The 17130-nt window shown below is 43.8% G+C and overlaps 1 protein-coding gene across 1 annotated transcript in view; it reads right to left on the bottom strand.

The window, feature by feature from the left end:
- CPM (carboxypeptidase M) overlaps nucleotides 1-17130 on the bottom strand; it is a 50191-nt gene that overhangs the window by 20031 nt on the left and 13030 nt on the right. The window contains 1 exon segment of the mRNA XM_063308611.1: nucleotides 5447-5544. Within this exon segment, the coding sequence (XP_063164681.1) occupies nucleotides 5447-5544 (98 nt within the window).

Genomic DNA, 17130 nt, shown 5'->3' with positions numbered 1-17130 from the left:
TAGCCCAAAACAGGTCCGATGGGCCCAATTCTTCAGCCGCTTTAATTTCCAGCTGAAGTTCATGCCGGGCAAAAAGAACTTCCTGGCCGACGCCCTCTCCCGACTGCCCCAAGACGAAGAGCCCGCCCCAGACACCATTGGGACGGTCCTATCCGCCTCGCAACTGGGGATGGCCGTGACCACCCGAAGCGGCGCTCGGAGGCAGCTCGACTCTACGGCGCAGCCGACGGCGGGACAACCGGTGACCGGAAGAAGCCAACCGCAACTACCAGGGGGAATGCGCACGGACCTCGCCGCCGCCCTCAAAACCGACCCCTGGTTCCTGGCAAACCCCGACAAGGTAACGATGGCACAGGACCTAGCATGGGGGGAAGGCAGAATCTACGTCCCGGACTCGCAACGCCAGGCGATCTTGCATAGGTCACACGACGCCAAACAAGCGGGACACTTTGGGTTCCTCAAGACCCTACACCTAACACGGCGTCAATTCTGGTGGCCCGCGCTCAGGCGAGACGTAAAAGCATACGTAGCGTCCTGCCCAACGTGCGCTAGGGCCAAACGGGCACCAGGCAAACCCGCGGGGCTATTACAACGGGTGGCAGAACCCTCCCGCCCATGGGAGGAAATCTCTATGGATTTTATAGTGGACCTCCCACCCAGCCAGAAGAAAACAGCCATTTGGGTGGTGAAGGACTACTTCTCAAAGCAGGCCCACTTCATCCCCTGCACGTCGGTCCCATCCGCACAACAGCTAGCCAAACTCTTCCTCATCCACGTGTACAGGCTACACGGATGTCCCGCACGTGTGGTGACCGACAGGGGCACACAGTTCACCTCCAAATTCTGGCGGGCCTTCCTAAAGCTGACGGGGACCCAACAGGCCCTATCTACGGCCTGGCACCCCCAGACGGACGGAGCCACAGAGGTTCTTAATGCCACCTTAGAGCAATTCATACGCTCATATACTAACTATCACCAAGACGACTGGGCTGAACTGCTCCCGTTCGCCGAAGTCGCATACAACAACGCCGTCCACACGAGCACGGGGAAAACTCCGTTCGAAGTAGTCTCGGGGCGCGACTTCGTCCCCATACCGGAGCTACCTCAACCCCCGGAACCCCAGGTGGACGCTAGCGACTGGGGACGGAAGATCGCGGAATCATGGCCAATAATCACGGCGGCGCTGAAGGATGCACAGGCAGCCTACAAAGAGCAAGCCGACAAGCACCGGCGCCAACAACCGACATTCCAAGCGGGGGATATGGCCTACCTATCCACCAAGTTCCTAAAGTCAACCCAACCCTCGAAAAAACGGGCCTAAGTACATCGGGCCGTTCCGAGTCACCCAAATAGTGAACCCGGTAGCAATACGCTTGGACCTGCCACACAACCTACGGAGACTCCACCCGGTGTTCCACACCAGCCTCCTGAAACCGGCAACCACCTCTCGATGGCACCCAAGCACGCCACAGCCCTCACCGGTGATGATCGACGGGCAACACCACTTCGAGATAAGGGACATACTCGACTCCCGCAAGCAACGAGGAACTCTACACTATCTGGTCAGGTGGAAACACTTCCCCCACCCGGAATGGGTGGCGGCGCACAACGTTAATGCGCCTGACCTAACCAGAGCATTTCACCGGGCATACCCCGACAAGCCACAACCAAGGTCAGCAAGCCGTCCCCTGCAAACCCCCCCCCGCAGGCCCCCCCCGCCTCCCGTGCCCCAAGGGAAAGGGCCCCCCCAAGCCCGCGACTTGGGTGGACCTCCCCCCCCGGGACTCACTCCCCCCGCCCCGGGCCCACGAGGTGGTGACAAGCGTTCGCCAGCACCCTCCCCCCGCCCCCCGGCCGCAGGGGAGTGGCAAGCAAGTCAACAGGGCAACCTGGGGGCAACGCCCAGGAGATATAACAAAGGCGACGCACTTTAAATGAAAAAAAGAAGGGCCCTACCTGGAGCTGATAAGCACCCGACCAGCCACGCCTCTCTCCTCGCCGAACTGAGCCAAACAAACAGGGTGTGGCTGGCGCATGCGCACGCCAGGGCGTGACCCGGGCATGCGCACCATGGACACACCCTGGGAAGGCACGTGGTAGAGGGAGGAGCAAAGGGAGGGGCGACAACTACTCCGGCGGGAATTTTGAAAAAAAAAAAAAAAAAGTGCCGTTTTGACAGCTCCACCGAAAAAAAAAAAAAAAAAACAAAAAAAAAACCCCAGAAAACCGGGGGGGAGCACTATTCGGACAGGGGGCAGTATGTCATGAGTGCCGTTGAGCTGAAGTCATCAGCGCAATGGCACACATGACAATAGCAAGGAAACAGGAGAAGGGGCTCAAGATAAGTAGCCATCAACACACAACGACTAACGGCCAACAAACAATAACTAAACGGATCACGGAGCACACCCGAGCCATCAGCGCCAATACAACGGGGATCGCCCAGCTGACAGCAATCACCGGATGAATAGAAAACCCGATGATGGGCGATCCCGGAACGCCAGCGGGGCCTCACAACCCCTCACCCACCGGCAGGGCAACGTATTGGACAAAGGGGGGTGACGTGACCGCGAGTGAGGGGGCGCTGACCGGCGCGGGGTATTTAAACCCCGCACCGGCGCGCTCCTGTCACTCTCAGCTTTTTTCCTTCCGACGCTGTAACTGCGCTGTGAATAAACCAGAGCCTGATCCATCGAACCAGTGTCTGAGTATTATTCAGAGGCAGGCAGCGCATGACACACATGGTCAAAAATAAGAGACTCACAGGGATCAAGCACTGTTTTAGAGGTGACTAGTTATGAGTGCCTTTGAATGGAATTGGGCCACAATGAGAATCTTTGGCCACTGCTGGTGTATCAACTACTAGCAACTCTCTGCAAAGAACTAAATGTCATCTTGAGGCTAGTACTGCAAGTTCCCAAGGCTCCTTGTCTTGGGTGACTTCAACCTCCATGTTCTGGGGAGGGGTGCATGGCAACCATGGCTTGTCACAGTAACTGCAGTCCCAAAACATGAAGTAGATGCACACTTTTTTTAAAATTCGTTCAGTCATGTCCGATTCTCACTTGCCTGGACAAGTCCCTGCTGTTTTCTTGGCAAGGTTTTTCAGAAGTGGTTTGCCACTGCCTGCATCCTAGGGCTGAGTAAGAATGACTGACCCAAGGTCACCCAGCTGGCTTAGTGCTTAAGGTGGGGCTAGAACTCATGGTCTCCCAGTTTCTAGCCTGATGCCTTAACCACTACACCAAACTGGCTCACTTGACCTAGTCTTTATTTCAGAGCAGATGAGATATGAACTGAGAATGGAGAAATTTACAACTACCCTTTGCCATAGTCAGATCAGTACTTCATTACACTGGACATCATGACATCATGAACCTCTGCATGGCACTGGGATCATTTGAATGGTCCATCTGTGACATCTAATGGATTAATAGGAATTCCATTCTCTGGAATATGACTCTCTTCCAAGAGATGTCATATCTTTTGATGTAAATTGTCGGGATTGCCTTTCTGTTAATTCCAGTTTGTTATTTCCCTTATTGTATTTGTATTATCTTGTATATTATTCTTATATTGTGAGCCACCCAGAGTCATTCTGGAGTTGGGTGGCATCAAAATAGAAATATACAAACAAATGAATAAGTGAATTGTGCCCTCTTTCCTTGCATACTGTGAAGTAGTTAAGACGTTCTTATTCCATGGTGTTTGGGGACCTAATTGACTGACTGTCAGTGTTCCATCCATTCTGATTGGTTATTTTTGTTTTCCTGAATTGATGTACTATACTCTGTCCAGAGTCTCATGACTGAAATAAAGAAATAAAGTTACACCAAAGAAAAAAAGCCATTGCTTTAGTTAATTTAATTAACACATATGTCTGATCCAATTGTTATCACCTTGCTCTTTCTCTTTGGGGAAGCAGAGAAATGCAAACCTTTGGAGCACAGACAAGCTTTTTCTCTCACCTTTATATGTCATTATGTGTCTATTTATGGGAAAGGAATGGGAAAGGTATTTGGCCATTGCAAGGCGAAGCATAAGGAACTGCAGGGACCCAGAATTTGACAAGGGCTGCCAGTGATGACAGGACTTCCTCTGTGTTGTCCCTTTACTGATAAGCATTGCTTTGACCAGGGTCTGTGTGTGTATGTGTATATATGTGTGTATAGAATAAGAAGCTGTACTGTATTGCCTAACCCAAGGAATGTCATAAATTAAAGAGGAATCTGCTGCATTATGCAAGTACAGTCCAGGTAGAACAAGTATTGTTAAATCTCCCTTAGTTCCTTGATTGAAACTCGCTAAGCATTTTAACTGAAAGTGTATGGCTGGTTTCTATAACAATTTAAATATTTCTTACAATAAGGGCTACATGGGTTAAAAAATTTTTTTAAATGTTTTAACTCTTCAATTTTCTTTGAAATTGTTGTGCTTTTTTCCACTCATTCTTTAAAAAGGAACCAGGTGACTTTTTTTTTTAGATTTTTTATCCCACCTTTATTATTTTCATAAATAACTCAAGGCATGGAACATACCTAATGTTCTTCCTCCTCCTCTTTTCCCCACAACAACAACCCTGGTGACTTGGACTGAGAGAGAGTGACTGGCCCAAAGTCACCCAGCTGGCTTTCATGCCTAAGGCGGGACTAGAACTCAGTCTCCTGGTTGATTTTGACTTTGTTTTATTTTTTGATTGATTGATTTTGATTTTGATTTGATTGATTGAAATGATCTTCCTTGATTATTTTTAAATCAATGGCTTCCACTCTTTTTTGTGATCTTTTTCTGGAATTTTTCAGTCTTGAATGTGGTAGAAAAAAAAATGTTATAACTATAAAAGTATTTGCGCTCCAGACAGACAGAAAAATACAAATAGCAGAACCAGCAAAAAATTAACTTTCATTTGAATGCAATAAACTTTTATTTGAATTTGAAAGGCAGCATTGCAAAATTGAACTTACAGTGGGAAATCATTATTGAAGGTTCTTGACAATGGTAAAGGGTAGTGCTAATAAAACTACATTAAGGACACTATAATTCTACTTCTACTTCTAATCATAAGCAGTACTAGAATGGAAATCTATTAAGTGACATAGATTTCAACAGGATATTTCATGGATGGCCCTTCTTATTGAAACCCATTTGATTTAAATGTGCCTAATTTTCACTAGATTATGCCCACTATCAATAGCAAAATATAACTCTGCTTCGTGCAATTGAAAAAAACACATAACATTTAGCAGACCGTTCTCCCTCTTGTGGCACTTTTTATAACTTTGTACAACCTTCAGAAAGAAAGGAAACGATGCCATTCTTTTTTGGGCTGCTTAGATAAATGAAACAGACCCACCCCATTTAAACTTTTCCCACATAAATATAAGTTGGGGTGCTTCTTGTAAACAGAGCTGTAAGGAAACCAGAATAACCGAAGTTATAAACGTACCTCATTCCCATGCATATTACCAACATACTTGAACTCTGGTATGCCAATCTTATGCTGGGTTGGAGACCTTCCCAGAGCAAGAACCCAGAGGTCTCTACCTTTAAGTGGAAAAGAATTTTACACACACATAGATACAGAACGTATGCACACAGTTGTAAAATAGTAATACAAATAAACAATGGAGAGCTGGAATAAATTGTCTCTTCTTTAATTCATTTGTCATGACACCAAATAAATGGGATTTAAATGTAGGCAGTTATTCAGGTGAATTAAAGCCCAATGTTTTCTTTTTCTTTAGTTTAAACCAAAAACATTTTAAATTAAAAAATATATAAAAATTTTATCCAGTCCTAAAACAATCCATTAATAATAACTAAATACTTTTATCAAATAAAACAACATAAAACATATGAACAAGAAATCTGCAAAAACAAAACCCTGATAAAAACAAGAAGTGAAATCAATAGGGCTTAGTGGGAGACAACAGAGGACCATAAAGGTTTAAAAGGTCAAATCTCATATGCAACAAATATTAAAATGGAATAAACTCTTGTTTGGACACTTGGAAGTACCTGGAAGGGTTGCACAAACCATTTTTTTTCCTGAGGTAGCTGAGAGAAACATTTAACTCATCAAAACAACTCCCTTTTAAAACATCTTTTACTGGCTTACTTGATCTGGACCAAGCCTGAGATAGAAAATTGAAGTAGCACTTCAGTTTAAATGGGACCCATATAATTGGGAGGTCCTTTCACTCCACACCCTATTAAAATGAATTAGAGCTCTTAATAGTATTTACAGAGGAAATTAGGCAGGCTGAATTTCCCAAACCTATCAGCCCCATGCCCTTTGGAAACCTACAGGCAGAGTATGAAGTGGCTTCTTTGCACTATAGGGAAGTGGGCAGCTATAATAAAACTATTAATAATTGTAATAATTGTAATTATAATTCCAGAGTAACTAGTGACATATAATTTGGGAGATGGAAGTTTTACCTGACAACATTTCCTAATTTCCTAAAACATAAAATATATAACTAAAAGCCATTAAACCCATCTTTCAGGAGTTCATATCATGTTAAACCATCTAACTCATCTCCAACCTGTTTTTTTTCCTCCTGTTTTTTCTAGAAGGAGAGAAGGAAACGTGCATAAGTGTGTACTGTGTGTTTGTGTCTAAAATAGTATGAGAGAAGACTAGTTGGTATAGATATTGGGATCAATTAATTTGGGATACCTTATTTTAGAAGGAATATATATAACTTTCAAATCAGTCTTGACTCCTGGCAACTGCCTGGACAAGTCCATCTTATTTCCTTAGCAACATTTTTTGGAGAAATGGTTTGCCTTTGCCTTCTTCCTATAGCTAAATGAGAACTAGCTCAAAACTGGCTTCATGCCTAAGACAGGAGTAGAACTCATTGTTTCTAGTCTGGTGCTTTTAACCACTACACCAAATATATGTCATCCGTCCTAACCCTGCCCTTTTTTGGTGGGGGCGGTTGTATATTCTAGGAGGTATTTATGAAACACAGACATATATGCACATATGTGGGGAATACGTGGATTGGTTTTAGCTGGAGTTGGCAACCCCAGATTGACAAGTTGGGGAAGCAGGTCAGTGCATAGGACCATTATTGATGAAAGGGCAAGGCAAAATATTTAGCCAATAATTTTAAACTCTGCTCATGTTACTCATTAGCTTGCATTTAAATGTATGCAATAACACTTAATAAGTTCTAGAGACCCCTTGAAAGCTATACTGTTGTAATTTTTCTGTATAGGAAGCATTAAAAGGCTATGAGTTTTAAAACTTCATAGCCTTAGAATGAGAGAGAAACCTGAAATAAAGTCTACACATCAACCTGGAATCTCCAGAGACTTCTATAGCAGGCATTGCTCTAAAAACTTTTTCAATAGGCATTTCAAACTTACCTATCCAAACAAGTACTTGTTGTCCTAAAGCACCATAGGCATTCAGATGTGTCACAAGATAGGCTTAATTTATTTTTACAACCGCCATTCATTCCACCTTAAAATCCAAAATATTATCTGAAAAGATCCTGATGAGTAACCATCCTTTATATCAGTGCTTGGAATTTGTTGAGAGGAAAAAAGTACACTATAATTCTCTGAACTAAAAGCATTATTTGGATGAATGGAAAGCCTGCAGTATTCAGGAAGATGAAGTTTAACCCTATTTATAAACCTAGCAAAATCACTCACTTATACCCAGTGTAACTGTGAGCCTCAGAGCAATTAATTGGCAAAGGGAATTATTTCTTTCATTAATTAATTAATTAATTAATTCATTCATTCATTCATTCATTCAATTTATATAGCTGCCCATCTCAGACCAGGGACTCTGCGTGGCTAACAACAATAAAAACAAACAATTAAAACAACACAGAAAAGTAAATACAAGTACAGCCAAGAGATCTTTAAAACCATTGGTGTCAGCACAACCATGAAACAGGGCCTTTTGCACACTCGGGGCCCTAGGCCCGGGCACAAAGCCAGGTCTTCAAGGCCTTCTGAAAAGTCAAAAGGGTCGGGGCCACCCTAATCTCAGGAGGATGTTCCAGAGGGCAGGCGCCACAGCAGAAAAGGCACATCTCCTGGTCCCCACCAGCCAACATTCCTTGGCTGACAGGACCCAGAGCATGCCCATCTTGCCGGACTGAATTGGACAGGTAGAAACAACTGGGAAAAGACAGTCCCTTAGGTAACCCGGTTCCAAGCCATGAAGGGCTTTAAAGGTGACAACCAGCACCTTGAATTGCACCTGGAAACACACCGGTAACCAATGCAGCTCCTGAAGCAGTGGTGTTACATGTGCCAAGCAGCCGACACTATGTACAACCTGTGCAGTTGCATTCTGTACCAGCTGAAGCTTGCGAATGCTCTTCAAGGGCAACCCCACATAGAGTGCATTGCAGTAGTCCAAACGGGAGGTCATGAGGGCATGAGTGACAGTGAGTAGAGCTTCCCATTCCAGGAATGGGTGCAACTGGCACACAACCCAAAGGTGTGCAAAGACCTTCTTAGCCACGGCTGCCACCTGCTCTTCCAGCAGGAGCCATGAGTCCAAGAGGACCCCCAGATTGTGCACCAGGTCTGTCTGGGGCAGTGGCACCCCATCCAGGACCAAAGATGGAAAAACCTTGGTACTGGGAGGCCCAAACACCCAAAGCCACTCAGTCTTGCTTGGGTTGAGCTGGAGCCCATTGCGCCCCATCCAGGCCCCTACAGCCTCCAGGCACTGAGATAGGACATCCACGGCATCACTCAGACAACCTGGAGAGGAGATACAAAGCTGGATGTCATCAGCACACTGATGATACCTCACCCCAAATTGTCACCTCACCCAGCGGCCTCATGTAGATGTTAAATAAGAGGGGCGAGAGAACCAAGCCCTGGGGCACCCCACACAGTAGGGGCCATGGACTGGACCCCTCCTACCAACACCAACTGGAACCAACCCTGGAGGAAAGAGGAGAACCAGTGCAACACAGTGCAGCCCACCCCCACCTCCTGAAGCCAATCCAGAAAGATACCATGATCGATGGTATTGAAGGCTGCCGAGAGGTTAAGAAGAGCAAGGATGGATGCACCTGGCCCCATCCCACTCCCACCAGAGGTCATCCAAGAGTGCAATCAATGCTGTCTCTGTCCGATATCCCAGCCTGACTCCTGAATGAAGGGGTCCAGATAATCCGCTTCATCCTGAGCCCTTTGAAGTTGCCGTGCGACCACTTTCTCAACAACCTTCCCTAAAAAGGGGAGGTTGGAGACTGGAGGAAACTATCCAAACTAGTTGGGTCAAGCAATGGCCCCTTCAGGAGAGGGTGCACCCTGCCTTCTTAAGAGCCAGCGGGACCACCCCCTCCCTCAAAGAGGGATTAACCACCGCCCAAACCCAATCACATGTCCTCTCCTGGGCAGCCTTGACCAGCCAGGAGGGGCACGGATCTAACACAGAAGTGGCCAAACCAACAGCTATAAGAATCCTGTCTACTTCCTCAGGTTCAATGAGCTCGAACCCCTCCCAGATAACCATGCAAGACTCAAACCCTGTAGCCCCCACTGGGCTTGCATCAGGGCTGGAATTCAACACAGAGCAGATGCAAGTGACTTTACCTGCCAGATGCTCAGTATATTCCTCCCAGCGACCCTGTAGGTGAAACCCAGTATTACTCCCTCCAAGGAGTTTTCCTAAGTTTAAAAGAGGCAGATGGAAGAAAGAGACTGCTTTTTGGTGGGTTTTAAGCTGGGAAGAAAGAATTAAACTTCCTTTCCCCGTATATTGTAGTCTCAGTCAAGATCATCACTCCAAGTTTTGCTATTAATGTCTTTGAAAAAAAACATGTCCTTTCAAATAATGCATAAGCCCCCGGGCTGTGTTCTCATAACAGACGGAGTAACACATTGGGCACATATAGCCAGGCATGTAGTATCAATGTACCAAGTGTGGTTAATATATGATTCAGAGTGTTGTACAAACAAGGTTAATTAAACAAATGGCTAACTATGATTTCCTGCACTATGCAAACACAGCTTAACTTTCATTCAGATCTTAATTTTAGGTCTGTCTTCTTCTTCCCCTTCTCATTTAACAGGGTTGAGAAATCTCAGGCAAAAGAAGCAGAAATTGTCAAGTATCTCAGAAAAAAAAAGAAAGAAAACCAAGGAGAAATGACGATCAGCAACAAGAAATGAAATAGAAATGTTTAAATTTCGGAGGAGTCCTAGACAGGCAATAAAATTTGCTGAGGAATACAGAAAAATAGAAAAATATATGAACATTTAAGCAATGAGTGGACAATGAACAGTATACCTTAAGAAGCTGCTGACTCTAATGCTATCTTCTTCCCAAGTGGTGCCCCCCAGATATGCTGAATTACAACTCCCATCATTCCAAAGAGTATGGCACTGTTGGAGAAAGCAATTCTAAATAGGAGGAGGGAGTAACCTAGACTCCAAAACCAGAAAACAAAAGTTTCCACACAAAATGTCCTGAAATTAGTTACTATATTTCATGCAGTAGGAAATTTCTCTCCTGAAAGACTACATCAGAATACATGCTGGGAGTAATATTTTGCAAAACAAGACATAAAAAGCAAAAACCCTGCTTTGAGGCTTTGTCTCTCTCAACTTTGGGGTCTTGGACTTAGATGCTCCTTCATCTTTTCCTGTCTGCTCACATACAAGCCTTCCTCTTGGGTTGGGCGGGTAAACTGTGAATGTGGAATCAGATCAGGCATGTATTTCCCCATGCAGTTACGGATATAGTTATGAAAATCTGCAAAGGTGTGTATTACTACACTTGGGACAGGTATTAATTAAGCAGCAGGAACAATACTTTCAAAATGATACAATTCTACATATTCAGATCTACTTCAATAACCTTCTATAGTATCATTGGCAAGAAACTTTTTTCTGTAGGACTATTTTTATCATTCCTGCAATCTCCCTTTCCCTCTGAATATTAGAAACAACCTGATGTACTGGTCAGTGACCGTAATAAAATTGAACTGAACTGAACCTGTGGTATTTGCATGATCTCTACCAGGTCATTTTCTGATTCTAATTGTGACAGGTTTCTCTTTGTTTTGCCTTTGTGTTTCCAGTTTGTTTCCACATGGCACAGGCATTCTTACCACTAATCTGCAGGAAAGGTTTGGCCTATGAAACCTGTTTAGCAACTTTCTCCCAAGCCTCACACCATACATCAATTATCACTATTTTTATCCTTCACCAAAAATTCTTAATATTAAGACTGTGGACTATGTGGGGCCTCTGAAGGCCTCAGAAAGAAATAAAAACAGAATTTTTTTTAAAAAAGGAATTCTACCCTTTTCTCATTAAATAAACTATTAATTGAGTCAGAAACTAAATACTGCAGTTTGGTATGTTCTGTTTTCAAAGTTCTAGCCTGCCCTGTCTTTTTTCAAAGTAAGCCAGCCTATTTGTACTTCCTGTCTGTTTCTCCTGCAGCTGAGCACTTGAGTATGTTCTATCTTTATTACAAGGCTTCTCAAACAGTGGGTAACACCCCCTTTGGAGTTGTAAGCAACACTGAATGGGGTGTCACAAACTGCCTGGCCAAGATGGATTGCTCAAGCAATGTGTGAAGCAAAGGATGGAGTGAGAGTTCTGAAGCACCAGCTTCTCCATAGCCAAGAGCACTTTGGCAGCGGCCAGCATGGATTTATTAAACAAACCTCCTTTTTTGATGGAGCAAGCAGATTATTCGTCCAAGGGAATGCTGTGGATAGTATATTTTATTATCTCTTTAAGTATCTGAAAAGCTGTCATATAGAAGTCAGGGCAGAATCACGCAGGGCTGTTCCAGAAACAGCACATGAAACAATGAGTTTGTATTACAAAGAAGCCTTGTGCTGGTTAATGACCGCAATAAAGACTGCTGATATTACAAAGAAGTGGATTTCAGCTGGACATAGAGAAATTTCCAAACAATAAAAGCTGTTCAATAATGGCACAAACTGCTTGGGATGTGTTGGGACTCTTTTTTACCAGAAGTGTTGAAATAGGGTCTGGGTGGCCATATTTCAGGGAAAGTTTAAGAAATGTTGCCTTACCAGTTTGCTCTTAGGATTTTATTTGTTTGCTTGTTCTTAAGAAGTGTTTTGTCTGCAAAAAATTGAGTTCTTCCATGCCTTCTTGGCTACATATGGATCCAAATTCTGAGGAGTTTGGATTACGGTAATGTAAATTCTTCAGAAGACTGAAATGCATGGGAATATTATTCCCTGCATAGCAACGTAACTGTGCTTGCATCTGCTTGCAGAGACAGCCAGAAACAGCTTCTGAAACAACTGCATTTGCCTGGAAAAGGACATGGCTTCTGTCAAGCTCTATGGCAGCTGCCTAAATGAAAGTGATTCTATTCCAAGCATGATTCTCACAGTGTACTCTTTAGCATGAAAGGGATGAGGTTACAAGAATTCCAGAAACTGAATTATTTATACTTTAGAACAGGGTTCCCCACATGGTCAACATCAACCCCCCCCAAGGGTTGATGGGACTATCCAAGGGGTCAATAAATGGCTGGGGGTCAAAGGGAGTCAAGAAATGGCTGGGGGTCAATAGGTGGTTGATAAATGATGGAAGGTTGATTGGGGTTAATTAATCTTTTGGAGTCTTCTTAAAGCTCCACACCAGTCCTGAAGGTGAGATGGCTAGTGGCAAGACAGGATTACCCAGGGTTCATGAAACTTCATGAAAGGGTCGTTGAGCCAAAGAGTTTGGGGACCCCTGCTTTAGAACCAATATATCTCCATGTACATTAGAGTGGAGACTTTCTGATTCTCCTTCTAACAGCCTTCTGATGAACCAGCAAGGAAGCAGATCTCTTCATAAGGGGAAGTCTGCAGTAGCTGTTTACATAACTGTCTCTTGAATCTCTTTTAGTATGGGAACCAACTCTTACAACTGCTTTAACAATTAAAAAGAATGCTCTGCACATGCTTATGTGTTCTGAAGCACATCTTTTGAAGGATTTGTAGTTTGCAATATGAAAGACAAGGTGAACTGGAACAAAAGAACTGCAGGACATAGTATATCTATACAGGCTTCTGGCAAAAAACCCCACAACAAACTAGACTGTCAGATGGAGTTGGCTCCATCCCAAAAGTGTATAGGAAAGCAGGAAAAAGTAAAATAGCCTTTATTCTCACTCTGTTACACTGTGAATTAATGTTCAGTTGAAAAATGTTAAGCAACTGTTTGCATGCAAGCTCTTGAAGACAAGTACTGTATATGCAGGATGATATTACATATACATTTTCCTCTCCTTTGTGACATCTATTTCTCTCTCTCATTCCTTCTGTGACACTTTTTTCTCTCTCTCTCCCATGCATTATGCTGTGGGGAAGGAAGAGATACTTATCACCAAAGGCTGAACTAATCTCTTTCAGAGTTTTTGAAAGTAAGCAGAGAGGGGTATGATATCTGGTTATGTACCGCCTGCAGCTCTGGAGCTAAAACTTGCCCATCTCTAATTTAAGCAGAATTAACACATGCTCATATTGCCTAACCCAAGGATCTTTCACTATGTTTCTTGCAGAACTATAAAACACTTTTTCTTAGTCCCCAGTAAATAAAGGGCTTCTTTAGCCCACAAAGTTTTAGTATCTCTGACATGTATAAAGAGTCCATAGCTTGGAATAATTAACAATCTATCCACATTCTGTCAGGGCTAATTTGTGGGCACTAAATGAAGAAAGAAAGGCTAATACTTTAACCAAAGCTGCTGACATTTTCCAACTCCAAAGCATGATCCAAGTCTTTGCCTCTATCAAGAAAGTTAAATAATGTGCATGTGTCAGCATTACAAGGTACACCAGATCAAGAAACTGACTTCACAGGAAGTCTATAACTATACTTTATTGACATAGGCTATAGTAACAGAATTATTATTATTATTATTATTATTAAAATTTGTATGCCTCCCAACTCTGCTTGTGTTTGACCTTTCCTTCCTCTTATACCCCACTGAGTCATGAAGGAGCCAGATTAAGTCTCTTCCTAACATGATCTCCTTTCCCAGGGTTTAAGAAATGCTTCTGCCCTTGTTTCTGTAATGGCTTCTGAATATTCCTTTCAAGACCATCTCCAAGGTTCTCTACAGTTTGTTGTTGTTTATTCGTTTAGTCACTTCCGACTCTTCGTGACTTCATGGACCAGCCCACGCCAGAGCTCCCTGTCAGTCGTCAACACCCCCAGCTCCCCCAGGGACGAGTCCGTCACCTCTAGAATATCATCCATCCACCTTGCCCTTGGTCGGCCCCTCTTCCTTTTGCCTTCCACTCTCCCTAGCATCAGCATCTTCTCCAGGGTGTCCTGTCTTCTCATTATGTGGCCAAAGTATTTCATTTTTGCCTTTAATACCATTCCCTCAAGTGAGCAGTCTGGCTTTATTTCCTGGACTATGGACTGGTTTGATCTTCTTGCAGTCCAAGGCACTCTCAGAATTTTCCTCCAACACCACAGTTCAAAAGCATCGATCTTCCTTCTCTCAGCCTTCCTTATGGTCCAGCTCTCGCAGCCATATGTTACTATGGGGAACACCATTGCTTTAACTATGCGGACCTTTGTTGTCAGTGTGATGTCCCTGGTCTTAACTATTTTATTGAGATTTGTCATTGCTCTTCTCCCAAGGATTAAGCGTCTTCTGATTTCCTGACTGCAGTCAGCATCTGCAGTAATCTTTGCACCTAGAAATACAAAGTCTTTCACTGCTTCTACATTTTCTCCCTCTATTTGCCAGTTATCAATCAAGCTGGTTGCCATAATCTTGGTTTTTTTGAGGTTTAGCTGCAAGCCAGCTTTTGCACTTTCTTCTTTCACCTTCATCATAAGGCTCCTCAGTTCCTCTTCGCTTTCAGCCATCAAAGTGGTATCATCTGCATATCTGAGATTGTTAATGTTTCTTCCAGCGATTTTAACTCCAGCCTTGGATTCCTCAAGCCCAGCATGTCGCATGATGTGTTCTGCATACAAGTTGAATAGGTAGGGTGAGAGTATACAGCCCTGCCGTACTCCTTTCCCAATCTTAAACCAGTCCGTTGTTCCGTGGTCTGTTCTTACTGTTGCTACTTGGTCGTCATACAGATTCTTCAGGAGGCAGACAAGATGACCCGGTATCCCCATACCACTAAGAACTTGCCACAATTTGTTATGGTCCACACAGTCAAAGGCTTTAGAATAGTCAATAAAACAGAAATAGATGTTTTTCTGAAACTCCCTGGCTTTTTCCATTATCCATCGGATATTGGCAATTTGGTCCCTAGTTCCTCTGCCTTTTCTAAACCCAGCTTGTACATCTGGCAATTCTTGCTCCATGAATTGCTGAAGTCTACCTTGCAGGATCTTGAGCATTACCTTACTGGCATGCCACTGTTCGATAGTTTGAACATTCTTTAGTGTTTCCCTTTTTTGGTATGGGGATATAAGTTGATTTTTTCCAATCTGGTGGCATTCTTGTGTTTTCCAAATTTGCTGGCATATAGCATGCATTACCTTGACAGCATCATCTTGCAAGATTTTGAACAGTTCAGCTGGGATGCCGTCATCTCCTACTGCCTTGTTATTAGCAATGCTTCTTAAGGCCCATTCAACCTCACTCTTCAGAATGTCTGGCTCTAGCTTACTGACCACACCGTCAAAGCTATCCCCGATATTGTTATCCTTCCTATACAGGTCTTCCGTATATTCTTGCCACCTTTTCTTGATCTCTTCTTCTTCTGTTAGGTCCTTGCCTCTTTGTTTTTGATCATACCCATTTTGGCCTGGAATTTACCTCCAATGTTTCTAATTTTCTGGAAGAGGTCTCTTGTCCTTCCTATTCTATTGTCTTCTTCCACTTCCGCGCATTGCTTTTTTAAAAATAATTCCTTATCTCTTCTGGCTAACCTCTGGAATTTTGCATTTAATTGGGCATATCTCCCCCTTTCACTGTTGCCTTTTGCTTTCCTTCTTTCTTGGGCTACTTTTAGTGTCTCAGCAGACAGCCATTTTGCCTTCTTGGTTTTCTCTTTCTTTGGGATGTATTTTGTTGCCGCCTCTTGAACAATGTTGCGGACTTCTGTCCATAGTTCTTCTGGGACCCTATCTACTAAGTCCAGTTCCTTAAATCTATTCTTCACCTCCACTGCATATTCCTTAGGAATATTAGTGAGCTCATATCTAGCTGATCTGTGGGTCTTCCCTAATCTCTTTAGTCTGATCCTAAATTGTGCAAGAAGAAGTTCGTGATCTGAACTACAGTCAGCTCCAGGTCTTGTTTTTACTGACTGTATAGATGTCCGCCACCTTTGGCTGCAAAGGATGTAGTCAATCTGGTTTCGGTGTTGTCCATCTGGGGAAGTCCATGTATAAAGCCGTCTCTTAGGTTGCTGGAAGAGAGTGTTTGTTATGCACATTGAGTTGTCTTGGCAAAATTCTATCAGCCTATGTCCTGCTTCGTTTTGTTCACCCAGGCCATGCTTACCTGTAATTCGAGGTGTCATTTGACTGCCCACCTTAGCATTCCAGTCTCCCGTGATGAAAATAACATCTCTTTTAGGCGTGTTGTCCAGTAGGTGCTGCAGATCCTCATAGAACTGCTCTACTTCAGCTTCTTCAGCATCTGTGGTTGGGGCGAATATTTGGATCACTGTGATGTTAGATGGCTTGCCCTGAATTCGAATTGAGATCATTCTATCATTTTTTAGATTGTATCTGAGCACGGCTTTAGCGACTTTACTATTAATTATGAAGGCTACTCCATTTCTTCTGTGGTCCTCTTGTCCACAGTAGTAGATTTGGTGGCCATTTGATGTGAAGTGGCCCATTCCAGTCCATTTCAGTTCACTGATGCCCAGAATGTCTATCTTTAATCTTGACATCTCACCAATAACCACATCCAATTTGCCCTGGCTCATAGATCTTACATTCCAGGTTCCAATGGTGTTTTGATCCTTAGAACATCGGATTCGCCGTTCACCACCAGCACTGTCGGCCGCTAGCCGTCCTTTTGGCTTTGAGCTGGCTGCGTCATCACGTCTGGGGCTAGTTGAGCTCATCCTCTGTTCCCCCCCAGTAGCATTTTGACCATCTTCCGACCTGGGGGTCTCATCTTCCGATGGTATACTGACATATCTCTGGTTGTACTGATCCATT

The sequence above is a fragment of the Candoia aspera genome, chromosome 7 (genome assembly GCF_035149785.1).
Source record: "Candoia aspera isolate rCanAsp1 chromosome 7, rCanAsp1.hap2, whole genome shotgun sequence".
NCBI classification, from domain to species: domain Eukaryota; kingdom Metazoa; phylum Chordata; class Lepidosauria; order Squamata; family Boidae; genus Candoia; species Candoia aspera.
Note: the sequence above shows the minus strand (reverse complement) of the source record. Positions and strands in the feature narration are given on the sequence as shown.